Source organism: Neofelis nebulosa, chromosome 6, assembly GCF_028018385.1.
Source record: "Neofelis nebulosa isolate mNeoNeb1 chromosome 6, mNeoNeb1.pri, whole genome shotgun sequence".
Taxonomy (NCBI): Eukaryota; Metazoa; Chordata; class Mammalia; order Carnivora; family Felidae; genus Neofelis; species Neofelis nebulosa.
The window spans coordinates 100,133,710-100,149,309 of record NC_080787.1 but is presented as its reverse complement, the minus strand read 5'-3'; the positions used below and the strand labels follow the sequence as shown (position 1 = coordinate 100,149,309).

Here is a 15,600-nt window from a genome sequence, read left to right as displayed (position 1 = left end):
ACTTAGGTTGTCTCTTCTCACCTCATTTTCAGTTCTCAGTGGCCAGTGAAACAGTTGCATCAGGATCTATAAGGACATTGATTGCTCAATTTGAATAAATTACTTACTGGTCTTTTTTTCTTTCTTTCTTTTTTTTTGATTTTTTTCTTTTTTCTTTTTTTAAATAATTTATTGTCAAGTTAGCTAACATACAGCATATACTGTGTACTCTTGGCTTCGGGAGTAGATTCCTGTGATTCATCACTTAACATACAACACCCAGTGCTCATCCCAACAAGTGCCCTCCTAATGCCCATCTCCCGCTTTCTCCCACCCCTCCAACTCCCCACCCCCATTAACCCTCAATTTGTTCTCTATATTTAAGATTTTCTTATGGTTTGCCTCTCTCTGTAACTTATTTTTCCTTCCCTTCCCCTATGGCTTTTTGTTAAGTTTCTCAAATTCCACAAATGAGTGAAAATACATGATCTCTTTTTCTGACCGACATATTTCACTTAGCATAATGCCCTCCAGTTCCATCCATGTTGTCACAAATGGCAAGATTTCATTCTTTTTCACTGCCGAATAGTATTCCTGTGTGTGTGTGTGTGTGTGTGTGTGTGTGTGTGTGTGTGTGTGTGTGTGTGTACGTACACACATCTTCTTTATCCATTCATCAGTTGATGGACATTTGGGCTCTTTCCATGATTTGGCCATTGTTGATAGTGCTGCTATAAACTTCGGGGTACATGTGCCCCTCTGAATCAGCACTCCTGTATCCTTTGGATAAATTCCTACTAGGGCTATTGCTGGGTCGTAGGGTAGTTCTATTTTTAGTTTTGTGAGGCACCTCCACACTGTTCTCCAGAGTGGCTGCATCAGTTTGCATTTATTTCTTTAACCTCTACACTCAGTGCGGGGCTCAAACTCACAACCCCAAGATCAGGAGTCACATGCTCTTCCAACTGAGTCAGCCAAGGGCCCCTGGTCTTATAGGCAAGGGTTGTTGGTTTGAGCATGGAGCCTCTGAATGGAAGGATGGAGGCTTGGGGGAGGAGGGGTATTTACACAAGACTGCCCCAACTCTAATTAGCTCATGTGGTCACAAGACAATGCACTTGAAAAAGTGGGAAGTACAGAGGAAGCTCAGCTTATGCCTCCTAGGAAAATTAGTCACCATTGTCCAGTCAGTCACATGGGTGACTGCTGGGATGTGCTGGCCCTCTTTTCCTCCTTGAGCCCCAGCTTCTGGGTGCCAGGGTTAAAGTTAGAAGTCTGGCACCTCTTACTATCTACTCCTGAAATCATTGTTGCACTATATGCTAACTAACTTGGATGTAAATTAAAAAATAAATCAAAAAAGAAAAAGAAATCTGGCGCCTCTCACTATTGATGTCCAAGGAGGTAGCCCTTCTTGGCCTCATGAAGGGCTTAATTATAATGGCTTAGCTGAGGAAGACATCACATTTAGTCACATTCAGACAAGACCGTGTCTGAAGGGTAAGACCCCAAATCGCAGGCAGGCAGGGTCAGGAGGTTGTGCCTCTGAGCTTTGCAGGAAGATGCCGTCGTACTCTGAATAAGGAAGGCAGCAACAGTTACAGCTTTAGAAGACTCCGGGTGGCAGCGGGAATTGCCCTGGTTTTTGTGAGGACTGGTATTTTTCAAACTGCATTTGCAGATGTGTCTAAAAATAAAAAACAAATTGCAAACATGTCCTGCAAGTCCCCTGGGCAGGATGCCACTGCCAGGAGGGCTGGGTTCTGAGAGCCCCGAGTCTCCCAGCCTTTCCTGTAAACCCAGAGCCCTGAGCCCCGCAAGAGCATATGGCATGGGAACATTCTTCCAGTCCTTAGGGAGAGCAATTTATTTGATTTTATCCCCTTCCAGTTGTTTCTTTCATTTAAAAGAAAAGTAGAAAAGTTACTAAAACTTTTAAAAGCTTTAAACCATATTACTTAATTTTGCCGTTTTAAAGAAAATTCACTATTAAAATGCACTTTGAAAATCTTTTTTTTTAAGGGCTCTGCAACAGATAACACTAAGTGGTGTGTGCCAGTCACGCTCTCCTTTGTCATTTTCACGGAAACTCTTGAGGTGGGGGTAGTGTGTGCAACCCCATTTTACAGAAGAACCAACCGAGGTTGGGTGAGAAACTTGCCCACGTCACAAGCCGGACGTAGGTGGGGCCAGGGTTTCCACCTGATTCTTCCTGACCCTAAACTTCGATAGGGAATTCCCATTTTCTCAAGATCAGTGGCACGAGTCCCTCTGGTGGTCCAGGGGCCCAGCTGGCCAGTTGACTTGCTCTGCAGCAGAGCCCAGCCTACAGAGGGGTGCCCCTGGGAAAGGGAGAAAGGAAAGCGTGGCCTGGTCATGTCCCACTCGGTCCCGGCTCTTCTCGAAAGGCTGGAATGAGACCATCGCCCCTGAGTCCACCTCCGTCCCTTCCCTCTTCATGCTCCCTGTGATACCCCCCACCCCAAGTGAGGCTCAGACTGCCACCCTCCCTGCAAAATAAGAGGGCTCTTGTGGGGACTGCGTGGGTTAGCATGGAAAACAGACCGTGCAGCTGGAATGTTAGCTGCTGTCCTCCTTTACCGTGCTCAGTTTTTAAAATCCACGTGACAGATATCACGAAGCCAGATCAGTTGTGAAAAGGATGAAGTGAGGTTCGGTTGGGTCTCAAGCTTTTTAAATCCTGAGTATGTTTTATTAATAGCACCCTTAGAATGGCCCGGGTGTTTTTTCTCTGCTTTACCCTTCGAATGCAGCAGCACCACACACGGGTTCCAATCGCATTGCTCTCCTGGGGCTCACATTCCCTAGCAGCCCTTCCTGTGGTGAGGGCTTGCCTCACTTTACATCTGAAAACATGACTTGGGAGGATCTGCGCCCCTGAGTGGCCTGAGGTCAGGGCTGCAGCTCAGCCCCCTCAGCCCAGGGGCCAACACCAAGTTCAGTGGACGTTTCCGATTAGCTGGGCCAGAATCCTGAGTCAGCTGGCTGGGATTTGAACCTCGAGGTTTCAGGAAGCCCAAGTACTTCCCATTTCGAGGCCTGCTGCTGGTCCTGGTGTGAGTCCTGGCCAGCCACAAGCCCTTGGCACCTTGGGTTAGCCACGAGCTGCTCTCGCAAGGGGCCTGGGCTGGTTGCTCTCTCAAGGAGCACTGGTTCTGTGGAAAGAACTGGATGGAAAGGACCCCTGGCCACTCCTAGCCCCCCGCGGAGAAGCACTGGAGAATGTTGTCCTTTGGACCCCTGTGGGACATTGAGGGAGGAGACCCAGGACCCTGTGAAGGCAGTGGGCTTTGGCAAGGAATGGCCACCCCAGCTGACCCCTGCTGTCCTTTCTGTGGTCTTGCATTCAGCTCTCAGCAAGAATTCCCCAAGTCAGGTTCTGTGTGACTCTTTATTACCCACTTTAACCAGTCACCACAGCACACCTTCCTTTTTCTGTGGTTCAGCCATTCCTCAGCTCTGCAGACCTCCTGACCTTCCCTCTTGAGCTCCTCCTGCTGCTTCACCCTGGGGCCAGGCCCTCAGAGCAGGCCTCTGCTCGCCTAGTTTGGGCCAATTTTGAGGATTCAGGGAAGGAGGGCCCCAGAGCGCGTCAGAACATCTCCTGTGGTGCTTAGACACCAGAGAGCCTTGTAGAAAAGACCACATTTTTTTCTTTGTTTTAAAAATTAAATTAAAAAAAATTTTTTTAACATTTATTTATTATTGAGAGATTGAGAGACAGAGAGACACAGAGCATGAGCAGGGGAGGGGCACAGAGAGAGAGAGACACAAAATCCGAAGCAGGCTCCAGGCTCCAAGTTATCAGCACAGAGCCTGTTGCAGGGCTCGAACTCACAAACTGTGAGATCATGACCTGAGCCGAAGTCAGATGCTTAACCTGCTGAGCCACCCAGGCGCCCCAATTTAATTTTTTTAAAGAGAGGGAGAGTCTTAAGCAGACTCCACACAGCGCAGAGCCTGACCCTGGGATCAAGACCTGAACCGAAATCAAGAGTTGGACACTCGGGGCGCCTGGGTGGCTCAGTCGGTTGGGCGGCCGACTTCGGCTCAGGTCATGATCTTGCGGTCTGTGAGTTCTAGCCCCGCGTCGGGCTCTGCGCTGACGGCTCGGAGCCTGGAGCCTGCTTCATATTCTGTGTCTCCCTCTCTCTGACCCTCCCCTGTTCGTGCTCTGTCTCTCCCTGTCTCAAAAATAAATAAACGTTAAAAAAAAAAAAAAAAAAAAAGAGTTGGACACTCAACAGTCTGAGCCACCCAGGTGCCCTGAAAGGACTACATTTTAACAGTTGTCATCCAGAGTATAGGAACCCAGCAAGTTAGGCCCCTGCCTGGTGAATTGCTGAGCTGCTGGCCAGTCCATTCATTTCTCCAGCCAGCCACGAACTCTCCAGTGACCTGGCCTTTGAGCCCTGATCCAGAAGACTTGCTCTGGCTTTTTGAGTTTTGTCTTGTTTGTTTTTTCCTCCCATGAAATTTGCCTTATTTTGAAAAATCTTTCAAGTATCAGGCAAATGCGTTGTTAGAGCCTGTAATGTATCCATCAGGAGATGACATTTCCTTATGGTTCAAAACTGATCTCCTTTCCTTCTCATTCACACCCAGGTTTATGAGCTAACAGTTTTTTCTCATCTCTCTCTCTCCCCACACTGATAATACCTTCAGCGGCAGTAACTCAGAGGCAGTTATGAAATGAAAGGTCTTTACTGGTTTGTCAGTTGTATATTGATTCTTAAACTATCGACATTTTAAATGTTTAAAAGTTAAATGATTTGATTGTACATAATTAGCGTGTTGCTGTTTGTGGGCCTAGGTTAGAATATGCCGTGGCTATATTCTATATTCATATTGTAATACTTCTTTTTTTTTTCCGTTTTTAAACATTTCTTTATTTTCAAAGAATTCCATGTCCGCTGTAGAATATTTGGAAAGTAGAAGGAAATATTCGGGGGGAAAAAAAATCATCCATAATCTCCTAATTGGAGGTAATTAACATTGTGGCATATTTCCTTCCAGCTGCTTTATGGCATTTTTTTAATTATGCTGTTGACATCTCCCCAGTGAACTTTGAAGTATGTTGTTATTGACTGGGTAGCCCTGTAATGAACAATTGATTTTGAATCTTTACACATAATTTAATGCTCGGCTCTTCCTGTCAATAGAGGTTTTGGATCCATGTGTTGAGAAAAATGTGTCGAAGTTCACTTCCTAACGTTGTCTGATGGAAATAACAATAGTGATCAAAGGGGATCTCAGTGCAGGTCACATTCAGTTTGTTGTCTCTCCCATTTTGTCAGCATGTTTTAGTGGAATTTATCAGTAAATAATAACAGCTAAGGGCTGTGGAGGGCTTCTGCACCGGGATTTCCACCCTCATTCCGATGCTCCGTTCCTGCCCGTGCTTAGCCTAAGATCCCCTGTAAGGTAACAGAGCTCTGGTTCTCTGCTTTCTGGCCTCTGCTCATAGAGGCGACTGCATAGCATAACTTTCAAGTGTGTGAGGCTCTGTAAGTGACACAGGGATTTGGTTACAGGTCCTTAGAAGCTGAAAGCGATAAGGAAGATCAAGATTTGCCCATTTAAGCACTGACAAAGTTCTTTTCAAAGTAGACTTTTCTTCCACCTAGAATTTGCTTTAATGTTATTTCTCTCCCTCTCCAAAGGAAGAAGAGTCTGGTGGGCATGTACCAGAGCCTAAAATTATTTGTATCCAGGTCACAAAATTGCAAGCATTGGTGGTCTCCTGCACAGCTGTGGCAGGCAGCCTGTGTTTACTAGATGTGAGTTACGGTTGTTATGGAAACCCTAATGTAGTATCTCCTAACCTTGGGGTTCTGAGTGCTCTTTCCTTCCTGTGACTTTTATCTGACGCCGTTTACCCAACCTCCCCTCTGACAGAGGCTCCACAGTTCCGTCTTCATTCTCCAGGCCCTCCGTCTTGACTTGTGTTGGTTGTGATCAGTCCCAGTAAATAGGCTGTGTGGTCCGTCATCCCCTGCGCAGAGGACAGTCGCCCCACTGACACCAGCAGCTCCCGTCACGCCGTGGGGGGTGTAGCCCCCAAAGCACTGATCAGGCAGGCTTGAGCATATTCCCAAACCTTTCTGGGCCTTGGAGCCCATACCTATAAAAGGAGATCATCTCTGAGGTCTGTTGTGTCTCTAAAACTGCGCCTCGGTTTCCCGACTCATAAAACGAGACTGACGGGAGTTTCTCCCTCACAGGATTGTTAGGTGACGTTAGTTTACTGTGAAGCTCCTTCTACAGAGTAGGCCCTTGCTGCTATTGATTCTCACCGAGTATGCAAAGCACTGGGCAGTGAGGTGAGGAGTCAGAAGAGAATGCACAGCAGTTTCTGCTTTCCAGGAGCTTGCTCAGTGGGGGGGTTGGCCCTGTTGGACCCCTCCCTTAGTGCCCTCAGCACTGCCCGTAGCCAGGGAGCTCCTACGCCACGGAAGGAAGCTCATTACATTGCTCCTGACCCTCTCCTCCCAGAGAAACTACTCACTCCAGATCCTTGTCTCCGAATCTGCTTCTGGGGGGAACTCAAGCTAAAAAAGAAGTGATAGAGAAATTTACATGATATATTTATTAAGTGAGAAAAACGAGGATCAGGATCTTAACTCTTCCAGTTTTTGCATGTGTTCATATGCTTAAAAATTACTGAAGACCCCTTGGAGCGCCTGGGTGGCTCAGTTGGTTAAGCGTCAGACTTTGGCTCAGGTCATGATTTCACGATTCGTGAGTTCAAGCCCCACGTTGGGCTCTGTGCTGACAGCTTGGAGCCTGGAGCCTCCTTCGGATTCTGTGTCTCCCTCTCTCTTTGCCCCTCCCCCGCTCATGCTCTGTCTCTCTCTGTCTCTTTTTCTCTCTCAAAAATAAACATTAAAAAAAATTTTTTTTTAAATTACTGAAGACCCCAAAGAGCCTTTGTTTATATAGGTTATATCTGTCAATATTTACTGTGTTAGAAATTAAAATGGAAAAACGTTTAAATATTTGTTAACTCATTTAAAAACCATAGTAAATCCATTACAAGGTAACGTCAGTAATAGTTTAATGGGGGCACCTGGGTGGCTCAGTCAGTTAAACGTTTGACTCTTGATACTGGATCAAGTCATGATCTCGTGGTCATGAGATCGATCTCCAAGTTGGGCTCCGAGCTGAGCACGGAGCCTGCTTGGGATTCTGTCTCTCCCCCTTTCTACCCCTCCCCCCTCAAAATAAATAAGCATTTTGAAAATCTTAGTGAAAAGAATGTTTACATTCCTTTTTTTTGGCGGTGGGGAGGGGGGAGAGCATACACATGACAAGGGAGGGCAGAGAGAGGGAGAGAAACAAATCCCAAGCAGACTCCATGCTCAGCTTAGAGCCCAACTTGGCGATTGATGTCACACCCAGGAGATCGTGACCTGAGCTGAAATCAAGAGTCGACGCTTAACCGACTGAGCCACCCAGGTGTCTTCCCTCCCCTCCATTTTTTGGAAAAGATTTTATTTTTAGGTAATCCCTACACGCGGTGTTGGGCTTGAACTCCCAACCCTGAGATCCAGAGTCACACACTCTACCAACTGAGCCAGCCAGGCTGCCCTTGTGTTGTTTACATTCTTGCAACTCTCTTTAACATCTGACTTAATAGAAGGCAACTGCATCTTCCTGTCTGCCTCTGTATTCAGTCTTTTGGAAGATGACATATCACGTAGCTTCTGGAATACTCTCCTGCACACCGGTAAGAGAAAAGGGGCAATAACATCTCAGTGTTATGAACATAGTTTTCATCTCGTGGACCCCTTGAAAGGCTTTGAATGTTCAATACTGGTAAAATGGCTCTCAAGAAAGAAGAAAAAGCTGTTTTTAAAAATGTCCATTTCTGTGGTGTAAATATGCCCACTGCGGTCCATTTCTAGCTACCAACTCGCCTCCTCTAAAGTTGAGTTGGGGAGAGACACACTGCGTGCGAGCCAGAATGAGCCAGCTGTGGTGCACCTCTGCATAGGGATTACACCTTGAGAACCACCGACCCAGAACATCTCTGGAAGGATGCACAAGAGAACGGACATTCTTGCTTCTGAGAGAGTAACCCAGTGACTGGAGGACAGTGGACTTTTAAACCAAATACCCCTTTATACTTTTTGCGGTCAAATGCTCTATCCCTGAGCTACCCCCTCTTTTACACTTTCGAACTTTATTTCATATGCATGTATTATCTAGTAAAAAAGAAAAAGGAAAAAAAAGACTTTAAGCATCTTCCATTCTTAAAAATGAACTCCAAAAATAGACAGTGACCTATAATTTGTAAATCTTTTCAGCGTTTCCATTTCTTTGTGGCATCTCTTAGAATGGATTTTTTTCTAAGCACAAGTGAATGGTTCTCGCTTCTCTGCCTCCCCCTTGTCTGTCTTCACAGACTTCCTTCCCGCCAGAGGCAGGAGCTGGCTGATACTCAGGCATCAGATTCAGCCGGTGTTTCAGCATGAGGCGAGGTAGCCCCACCAGTTATTGCATTTATGTAGCCAATTTAAGCAACTTAGCCTTTGTAATTTGATATTTGAGTGGCTAAAGCATCGTGTTATTTTTGAACGTTCGGGATTACCTTCCCTTTTGTGCTTTTTGTAAACGGAAGGCTTTTCCGATGACACTGTAATCTTCCCCCACCCATGTGCCCTGCATGGAAAATTGAACATTGTCCGTCTCGATCTGAGCAGGAGGATAGAGACTATTAGGCATTTTAATAAAATTACATACACTCTCATGAGCTCTGCAACATTTAAACCTTTCCGTACCAATGATGGCCACTTAGCCTGAGGCTTCCTAGGCTATTTGGTTTAAAAAAAAAAAAAAGGAGCATTTACCACTGGAAATTGGTCCTGTTTGAGAGTTTCCCTCTAACAGGTCATTGATGTGTTAGAACCTGTGTTTTTTAGCGAGAGGTGGCATCAGGCTACACAGGTCTCGTTGACACTTGTCCCCTTCATTTGTTTAAACATTCCTTTGGGCTTGGCCAGGCAATTCTGAGGGACATGCAACAGCCACGTCTTGGGGTGAAAGCTGATTCTCAGGGACCTGGGGATGCGTAGTTAGAATGTCTCACAATCTGCGAGTCGTGGTGAGAGGACTAGGAGGATTTTGAGAAGGAGAGGACATTAAAATGAGAAGGTCCGGCAGGCAGAGGAGACGGTAATCCTAGCAAGCCCAGGTGGGCAGGGGCTGTGGTGGTTGGCAAGTCCTACATGACCTAGAGTCATGTAAGGATCGGAATTTCTGTGGCATGCTCGGCATCCAGCCGCTTGTGTCCACCCAGGATGAGCAACCTTGTGACCATCATCTGGGCAGATGACCAGGAAATGGAGGTAGCAACGTGTGGAGGCAGGTATGTGATGCCCCTCCCCTTTCTACCCAGCCCTGACCATTGATGTGCAGTCATCATGTCAGCTCCAGGATGCCAGGAAGTGACCCACACATCCCTCTTGTAGAATCTCTATTGTACTGTGGAGTAGAGTCCGTATTTATAGGCATGGAATAGACTGGTTTTCCGAGTAGCTACATGCAGACAAAAGGAGATTTGGGTGCTCCAGTGGCTGTGGGACAGAAGGGTCCAAGGCTGGAAACTGGCCCCTGTGTTCTTCAGAAGAACGTTAATAGAAGAAGGAGGATTCTGTGATTTCCTCTGTGGGTGGCTGACCAGAGATACACATAGACTAGGTTTGAATCCTACTTCTCCTTACTGGCTGTGTGACACTGGGCAAGTTACCTGCCCTCTGTTCCCTTTTTCCTCCCTTTCAATATTCAAATATTTTGTTTCCATAAAATGATATTATAAAAATAATTTTTTCTATCTTCATTGGGGTACAGTTGACAAATGAATTGTTTATATTTAAGGTAAATGCCCTCGGTTTCTTTTTATTTTTTAATTTTTTTTTAATGTTTATTTTTGAGAGAGAGGAGAGAGAATGTGAGTGGAGGAGGGACAGAGAGAGAGAGAGACAGACAGACAGACAGAGCCCGAAGCAGGCTCCAGGGTCTGAGCTGTCAGCACAAAGCCCAGTGTGGGGCTCGCACTCATGAACTGTAAGATCATGACCTGAGCCGAAGTCAGATGCTTAACCAACTGAGCCACTCAGGTGCCCTGTATCAGTTTCTTTATTGGTAAAATTGGGAATAAAATAGCTCCAGGTGAGGTGAAAGCGGCTGGTGCATCCGGCCCGTAGTTTGTGGGCCACGGGTGTTACTGGGGACCCTCACTTCTGCCCCTACCATGAAATCAGATGCAGTTGTGGGTTCTCCAGGCCTCGCCAACAGGAAATCTCCCAGCTTCCCAAGGAGCGGGGCTGCTTTGCTGGCTGGGAGGGAAGGGGCCCACCGTGCTGTGGCCTGGGTTACTTCTGTGCTAGCCTAGCATCTGTCACTGGTGTAGAAATGCACACAAAAGCAGATGTCGTCCTGTGTCTTGAATGCCGGGGAAGCCGGCCCCTGGGAGCCTTCCTAGCTCTCCCTCTGGCTTTCTGCCCACCCACAGAGCTCAGGTGTGTGCTCTAACTGCACCGTTTTTTGACTTGGGCTGCTCAGAATTCAGGTGCTGCGTCGCCTGCCGTATGTAGTGTCCCATGGTGCGATTCAGAAAATACCCTTCCTGTCCACCGAGCCCCCCAGTCCCTGCAGAGTGCGCGCCCGGCACTGCGCCACGGGCCTGCTGGGCCGGTGCGCTCGGCCCCAGCCTGCCGCAGTGCCTCCTCCTCGGCTCCCCGCTGCTCCCTGGAAGAACACAGTTGGGCAGATAAAATACTAGATAACCATGCTGCCCTTGCTCTGCACTGTGGTTCTGTCTGCTGTGTTTCTTCTCCGACACCTGTTTTCTTCTAGGATTTGCTTGTCCTTTAATGCTTTCTCCTTATCCGAGCCTTTGTGGTTTTTCTTTCCCCAAATAAGCCATCCACCTTCTCCTCCCTTTCCCACCTCTCCTCCCCAGAGACTAATTTGTTTTGTACACTGTGCCCTCTCTGACAACCTTCGCTCAGTTCTGCCCATCTATTCTGCTGCTTCTCCCCTGTGCTCTTGATTTCAGGGACTGCGTTCTGTGACCGTGTGGCAAGGTTTCCAAGGCAGTTGCGTGAGGCCTGGAGTACACTTCGTTATGAAGCCTCCTGCCTGGGCTGGGGGTCGGGAGGCTTGAACTTCCCCCTGGCATTGGCCACCTTCCCCACCTCAGACTACTGATGTTCACCTACCTGCCGGTGCCCCCCCCATGCCACTCCCCACCCCCTGCCAGTGGGGTGATGTTGTCAGATGTGGGGTTTTTTCCTTGCAATAGAATGGAAATTGCATTGGCCAAAATTCACCTCTGGTAAAACAACTCTCTGACCCTTGAATTTGACTTCTTATTTTCCCTCAATATCATCTTGTGTGTTATGTTTTTCAGATAGTAGATTGGTGAATGGGAAGTATTTTCAGTGTAAGTTCAGTTTCAAATAAATCTCATATTTTCTTACTCATTTCTCTGAAAATTCATAAAATAGTGATGGAAAGAAGCCCTCTTCTTTCATAAAAGAAAGTCAAAGTTTTCATGACGCTCTGAGGATAGCACATCACATCGTAGGCACTGTATGTGTGTTGCTATTATTAATGGATTTCGAAGTTGTTACTGTGTGCATAGATGACCTAGACTCTGTCTCTTGCACACCTCCTCCCCTCCCTCTTTCCCCCATCTAAAACAGAGGACCACACACCATTCTGTGGCTATTTGGTGAATAGTGTACTGGACTTTGTAGATGGCATCCCTCTTCCTTCTAGAAATTTCTTAAAAGATACTTCTTAGTTCTGCTCTCCTCTGATGTTTAACCAAAATGGGAACTCCATGTTTGTAGGCAGCCTAATCAATTGTGGGAACCGCAACTCCTCGGTGTCAACAGTAAAGGCTGTCATGTGTATTCTTTTGTAACGCTACTCCCTCATTCACACCTTATGCTATTTGTGGATGCTGTTATGTAATTTAGGGTAGTTCGGAGAATCTCAAAGATTAATGGTGCTTTTAATCATTCCATTCCATTCCATTCTGGCCGGGGCAGTGGGAGTCGGGGGCTCTGCACCAAACCTGGCAGCCCATACAGTCCCCCTCGCTCTTCTGTGCACCCCCCCCCCCCCCCGCCCCCTCCTGCCTTGCTCCCTCATCAGGAAAAAGAAAGGTTTGGAGCAGATTATGTGGAGCTCAAGAACTTTAGAAACCCACACTGCCTCTTCTAGTTGCTTTGGAAGGAAGGGCTAGACTAACACCATCCAATAAGAATAGAATGCAGGCCACACGTGTGATTTAAAATTTTCGAGTAGCTACATTAAAAGAAAAGGTGAAATTAATTTTAAGATAGCTGACATCATTTCGCCGTGTAATTGACATAAAAAATTATTAGATATTTTACACTGTTTTTTTGCTCTGCTAAATCTTTGAAATCCAGTGTGTACTTTACCCTTACGGCATATCTTCATTTCGACCAGCCACATTTCCAGTCCTCAGTGGCCGTGTGACTGATGACTGCACCATGGGCAGCACGGGTCTTTCTGCACCACCTGGAGTCTAAGACCCACTCGTGCCCAGAGGAGCCATGGCCTGCATCTTGGTCTTCGCAGTCTGTGGCTGGAATTGATAAAGCAGGGGCTAATAGGAGATCATCCGAACTGAGGTCTTTTTGTAAGACCTGCTTTTCTCAAACAACACTGCCCCTTAAAGCAAAACTCATGCTTTAAGACGCATTCTGCCGACATGAAGTTTGGGGGACGTGCTCGCAGAGGGTGTTCAGAAGGCCTGGCTGTTTCTGAGCAGCTGTGGACAACACTAAGAGGATGCATTCCATGATGTTGAGGAATAGTTTCGGCTTAACCCTCCATTACCCGGAGCCAGGTTGGGAGGGTAAGGGAATTTCTCATGGGGACGGAAAATTAAGAAATAAATCAAAGCTTTGTCTTTGTCTTTTCATTTAGTGGAATAGAAGATGAACTCAGCTGAATTCAGTGAAGATGTAGAAGAAGGTAAAAAAAAAGCTTCTTTTTAAAACATATTTTTAATTTTAATATTTTTTATTAGGTCATACACTCAAATGGTTCAAAATATAAAAAGATACATAATGAAAAATCCATGGAAAGTCTCCTCCCACGCCTGCTTATCCCCCTCTGCCCGTACACCTGCTCTAAGTATCGTATGTATCTTTCCAGAATTACTTTTTTAAAAGTATCATTTAAAAGATAGTATTTGTTTCTTTCTCTCCCTCTCGGCTCTTTCCCCCCCAAAAGGACCTTAGAACCAGTTTTGAACAAAATGTTCTCGGATCGTGATTTTATTGTATAGCACTAATGTGGTAAGATAAAAACTGCTAGGTTGGAAGGCGCAGTTTTACTGTGACTAGACTTTCTTACCTGAGTGCTAGTGTCAGAGGGCACCCCGCAAACACCCTGCCGCTCAGGGAACCCTGCTAATCTCCCAGCGGCCCAGTGGTCTTTCCCACTGAGCCCTATTTCTTCTCTGCCACAGTTCTAAAAAATAACACAGTGAAAGTGGAGACAGAGGCCGAAGATGCTGCCCTGGACTGCTCAGTGAGTTCCAGGTCTTCCGAGAAGCACCCTCTGGACAGCGTCTTCCCTGCCCTCCAGGATTCCAGCAAGCGAAAGCCGCCGGGCTGCGATGGCCAGCCTGACTCTGTCCCCAGCGTGAAGAGGCGGCGGCTGATTCCCGAGGTGAGGGCCCAGCTCCTTCCGCTGTTCGCTTGGGCTCTGACCCTCTGACTAGATGCTCTGTCTCTCTCCTTGTGAGCGTCCGGGCAACTGCTGAATGCCTGGGCGCGAGAAGGCTTTCGTCTCAGCTATCCCCTCGATGGCTTAGGTTTCTAGAAGGTGACTTCTCCGACTACAATTCTTAACCTACATCTGGATTCCTTACGGGGCTAGGGGAGTCTCCACAATGCACCTGCTTTTGAGTTCTTTGTTTTGCTTTGCTCTACAGGGAAAATAAGCACTTGACAGCAAGGACTGTTCATTAAAGCCTACCACATTTTACATAGTATACACTGCACACAGATTCCTTGAAACGTTGAGGGTTGGGAGGTCTTTTCCTAAGTCAAACCGATCTTTTATGTTAGGAGCACATGTCCGGTGAATCTTTTTGTGAAGAGAATTCTTTTGTAACATGCCTGTTACCCGCTAACCTATAATTTTATGAATTTGCTTTATTTTTTTTTTTTTAAAGAAAAATTTTTTTTAAATGTTTGTTTATTTTTGAGAGAGAGGGAGACACAGAATCCAAAGCAGGCTCCAGGCTCTGAGCTGTCAGCACAGAGCCCGACGTGGGGCTCGAACCCATGAACCGTGAGATCATGACCTGAGCTGAAATCGGATGCCTAACCAACTGAGCCACCCAGGCGCCCCTGAATTTGCTTTTAAAAAAAAAAAAAAAAAATCACCTGCTGGTTAGATTGAACTTGGCTAAATTCTAAGAGAGAGAGAGAAAATCAAACTGGCCATGGTGGCCCCCTCTAGCAGTCTACAGTCTGGGTGGGAGACAAGACACATACACAGAATACTTAAGACTGAGGAGAGAGAAGCAGCTTTGGGAGATCAGGGGTCTGGCCCAGGACACCTCACCTCCGTGCCTCCCCGTGGACTGGCACAGTATACCTTAAATTCTTAGACATTTTCCCAAGCTCTCCAACCTAGACACACGGACACACACACACACACACAGTCTCTCTCTCTCTCTCTCTCTCTCTCTCTCTCTCTCTCTCTTTCTCTTTCTTCCTCTCTCTCTCTCTCTCTTTGGGGGACCCAAATAGGCATTTCAAGTTCTGCATGTCTGTCCAAAAGAGCCCACGTTTTCAAAGCCTATTATCGTTAGCCAGAACACCATGGGCATCAGCCTGGGACTCTTTGGGTTGTTACTGTTTTGTTTTAATTTTGCTCTATTAGATGTGAGGGCAAATCCAAATAAATTGGAAATGTATGGATTGTAGAGATTTAGTGAATGTTCAATAAGTAAAAACTATCCTTTTCTATAATTAACAAAAACAATGAGAGTAAGATTTTCTCCAGCATTTAAATGTAAATGCTTATGTTATAATGAATACCACCCTGCACTCCACATCATGGATCACTGAATGAGACATTTATTTATTTATTTATTTGCGCGCGCACACACACACACACACACACACACCCAAAACAGCTTTATTAAGCTATAATTCACATACTATACAATTCACCAATTTAAATTGTACAATTCAGTGGGTTTTTTGTGTATATTCACAGTGTGGTACAGCTCTTACTATAATAAGTTTAGAATATTTTCATCACCCCACAAAGAACCTCTGTACCAGTCCCTTCCCTTTCCCCTCCTCGAGCACCTGGGAACCACTCATCTACATTCTGTCTCTAGAGGGTTGTCTGTTCTGGGCATTTCATGTAAATGGAATCATAGAATATGTGACCCTTTGTGTGGCTTCTTTTACTTAGCATGTTTTCAAGGTTCATCCATGCTGTAGCATGTATGAATTCTTCACTCCTTTTTATGGCCAAATAATATCCCCTTGTGGATGTACCACATTTTGTTTATCCATTTAGCACTTG

The 15,600-nt window shown here is 46.2% G+C and overlaps 1 protein-coding gene across 2 annotated transcripts in view; it reads left to right on the top strand.

Moving 5' to 3' along the window:
- The window catches only part of BEND3 (BEN domain containing 3), a 36,141-nt gene that overhangs the window by 3,338 nt on the left and 17,203 nt on the right, over positions 1–15,600 (top strand). Inside the window, exons 2-3 of one of the 2 annotated variants that reach the window (XM_058734857.1) lie at positions 12,970–13,017; positions 13,517–13,719. The exons of the other annotated variant lie outside the window; for it this stretch is intronic. Of the exons in view, the coding sequence (XP_058590840.1) occupies positions 12,981–13,017; positions 13,517–13,719 (240 nt within the window). The 5' untranslated portion in view covers positions 12,970–12,980. The remainder of the gene's footprint in view (positions 1–12,969; positions 13,018–13,516; positions 13,720–15,600) is intronic. 2 annotated transcript variants of the gene reach the window in all.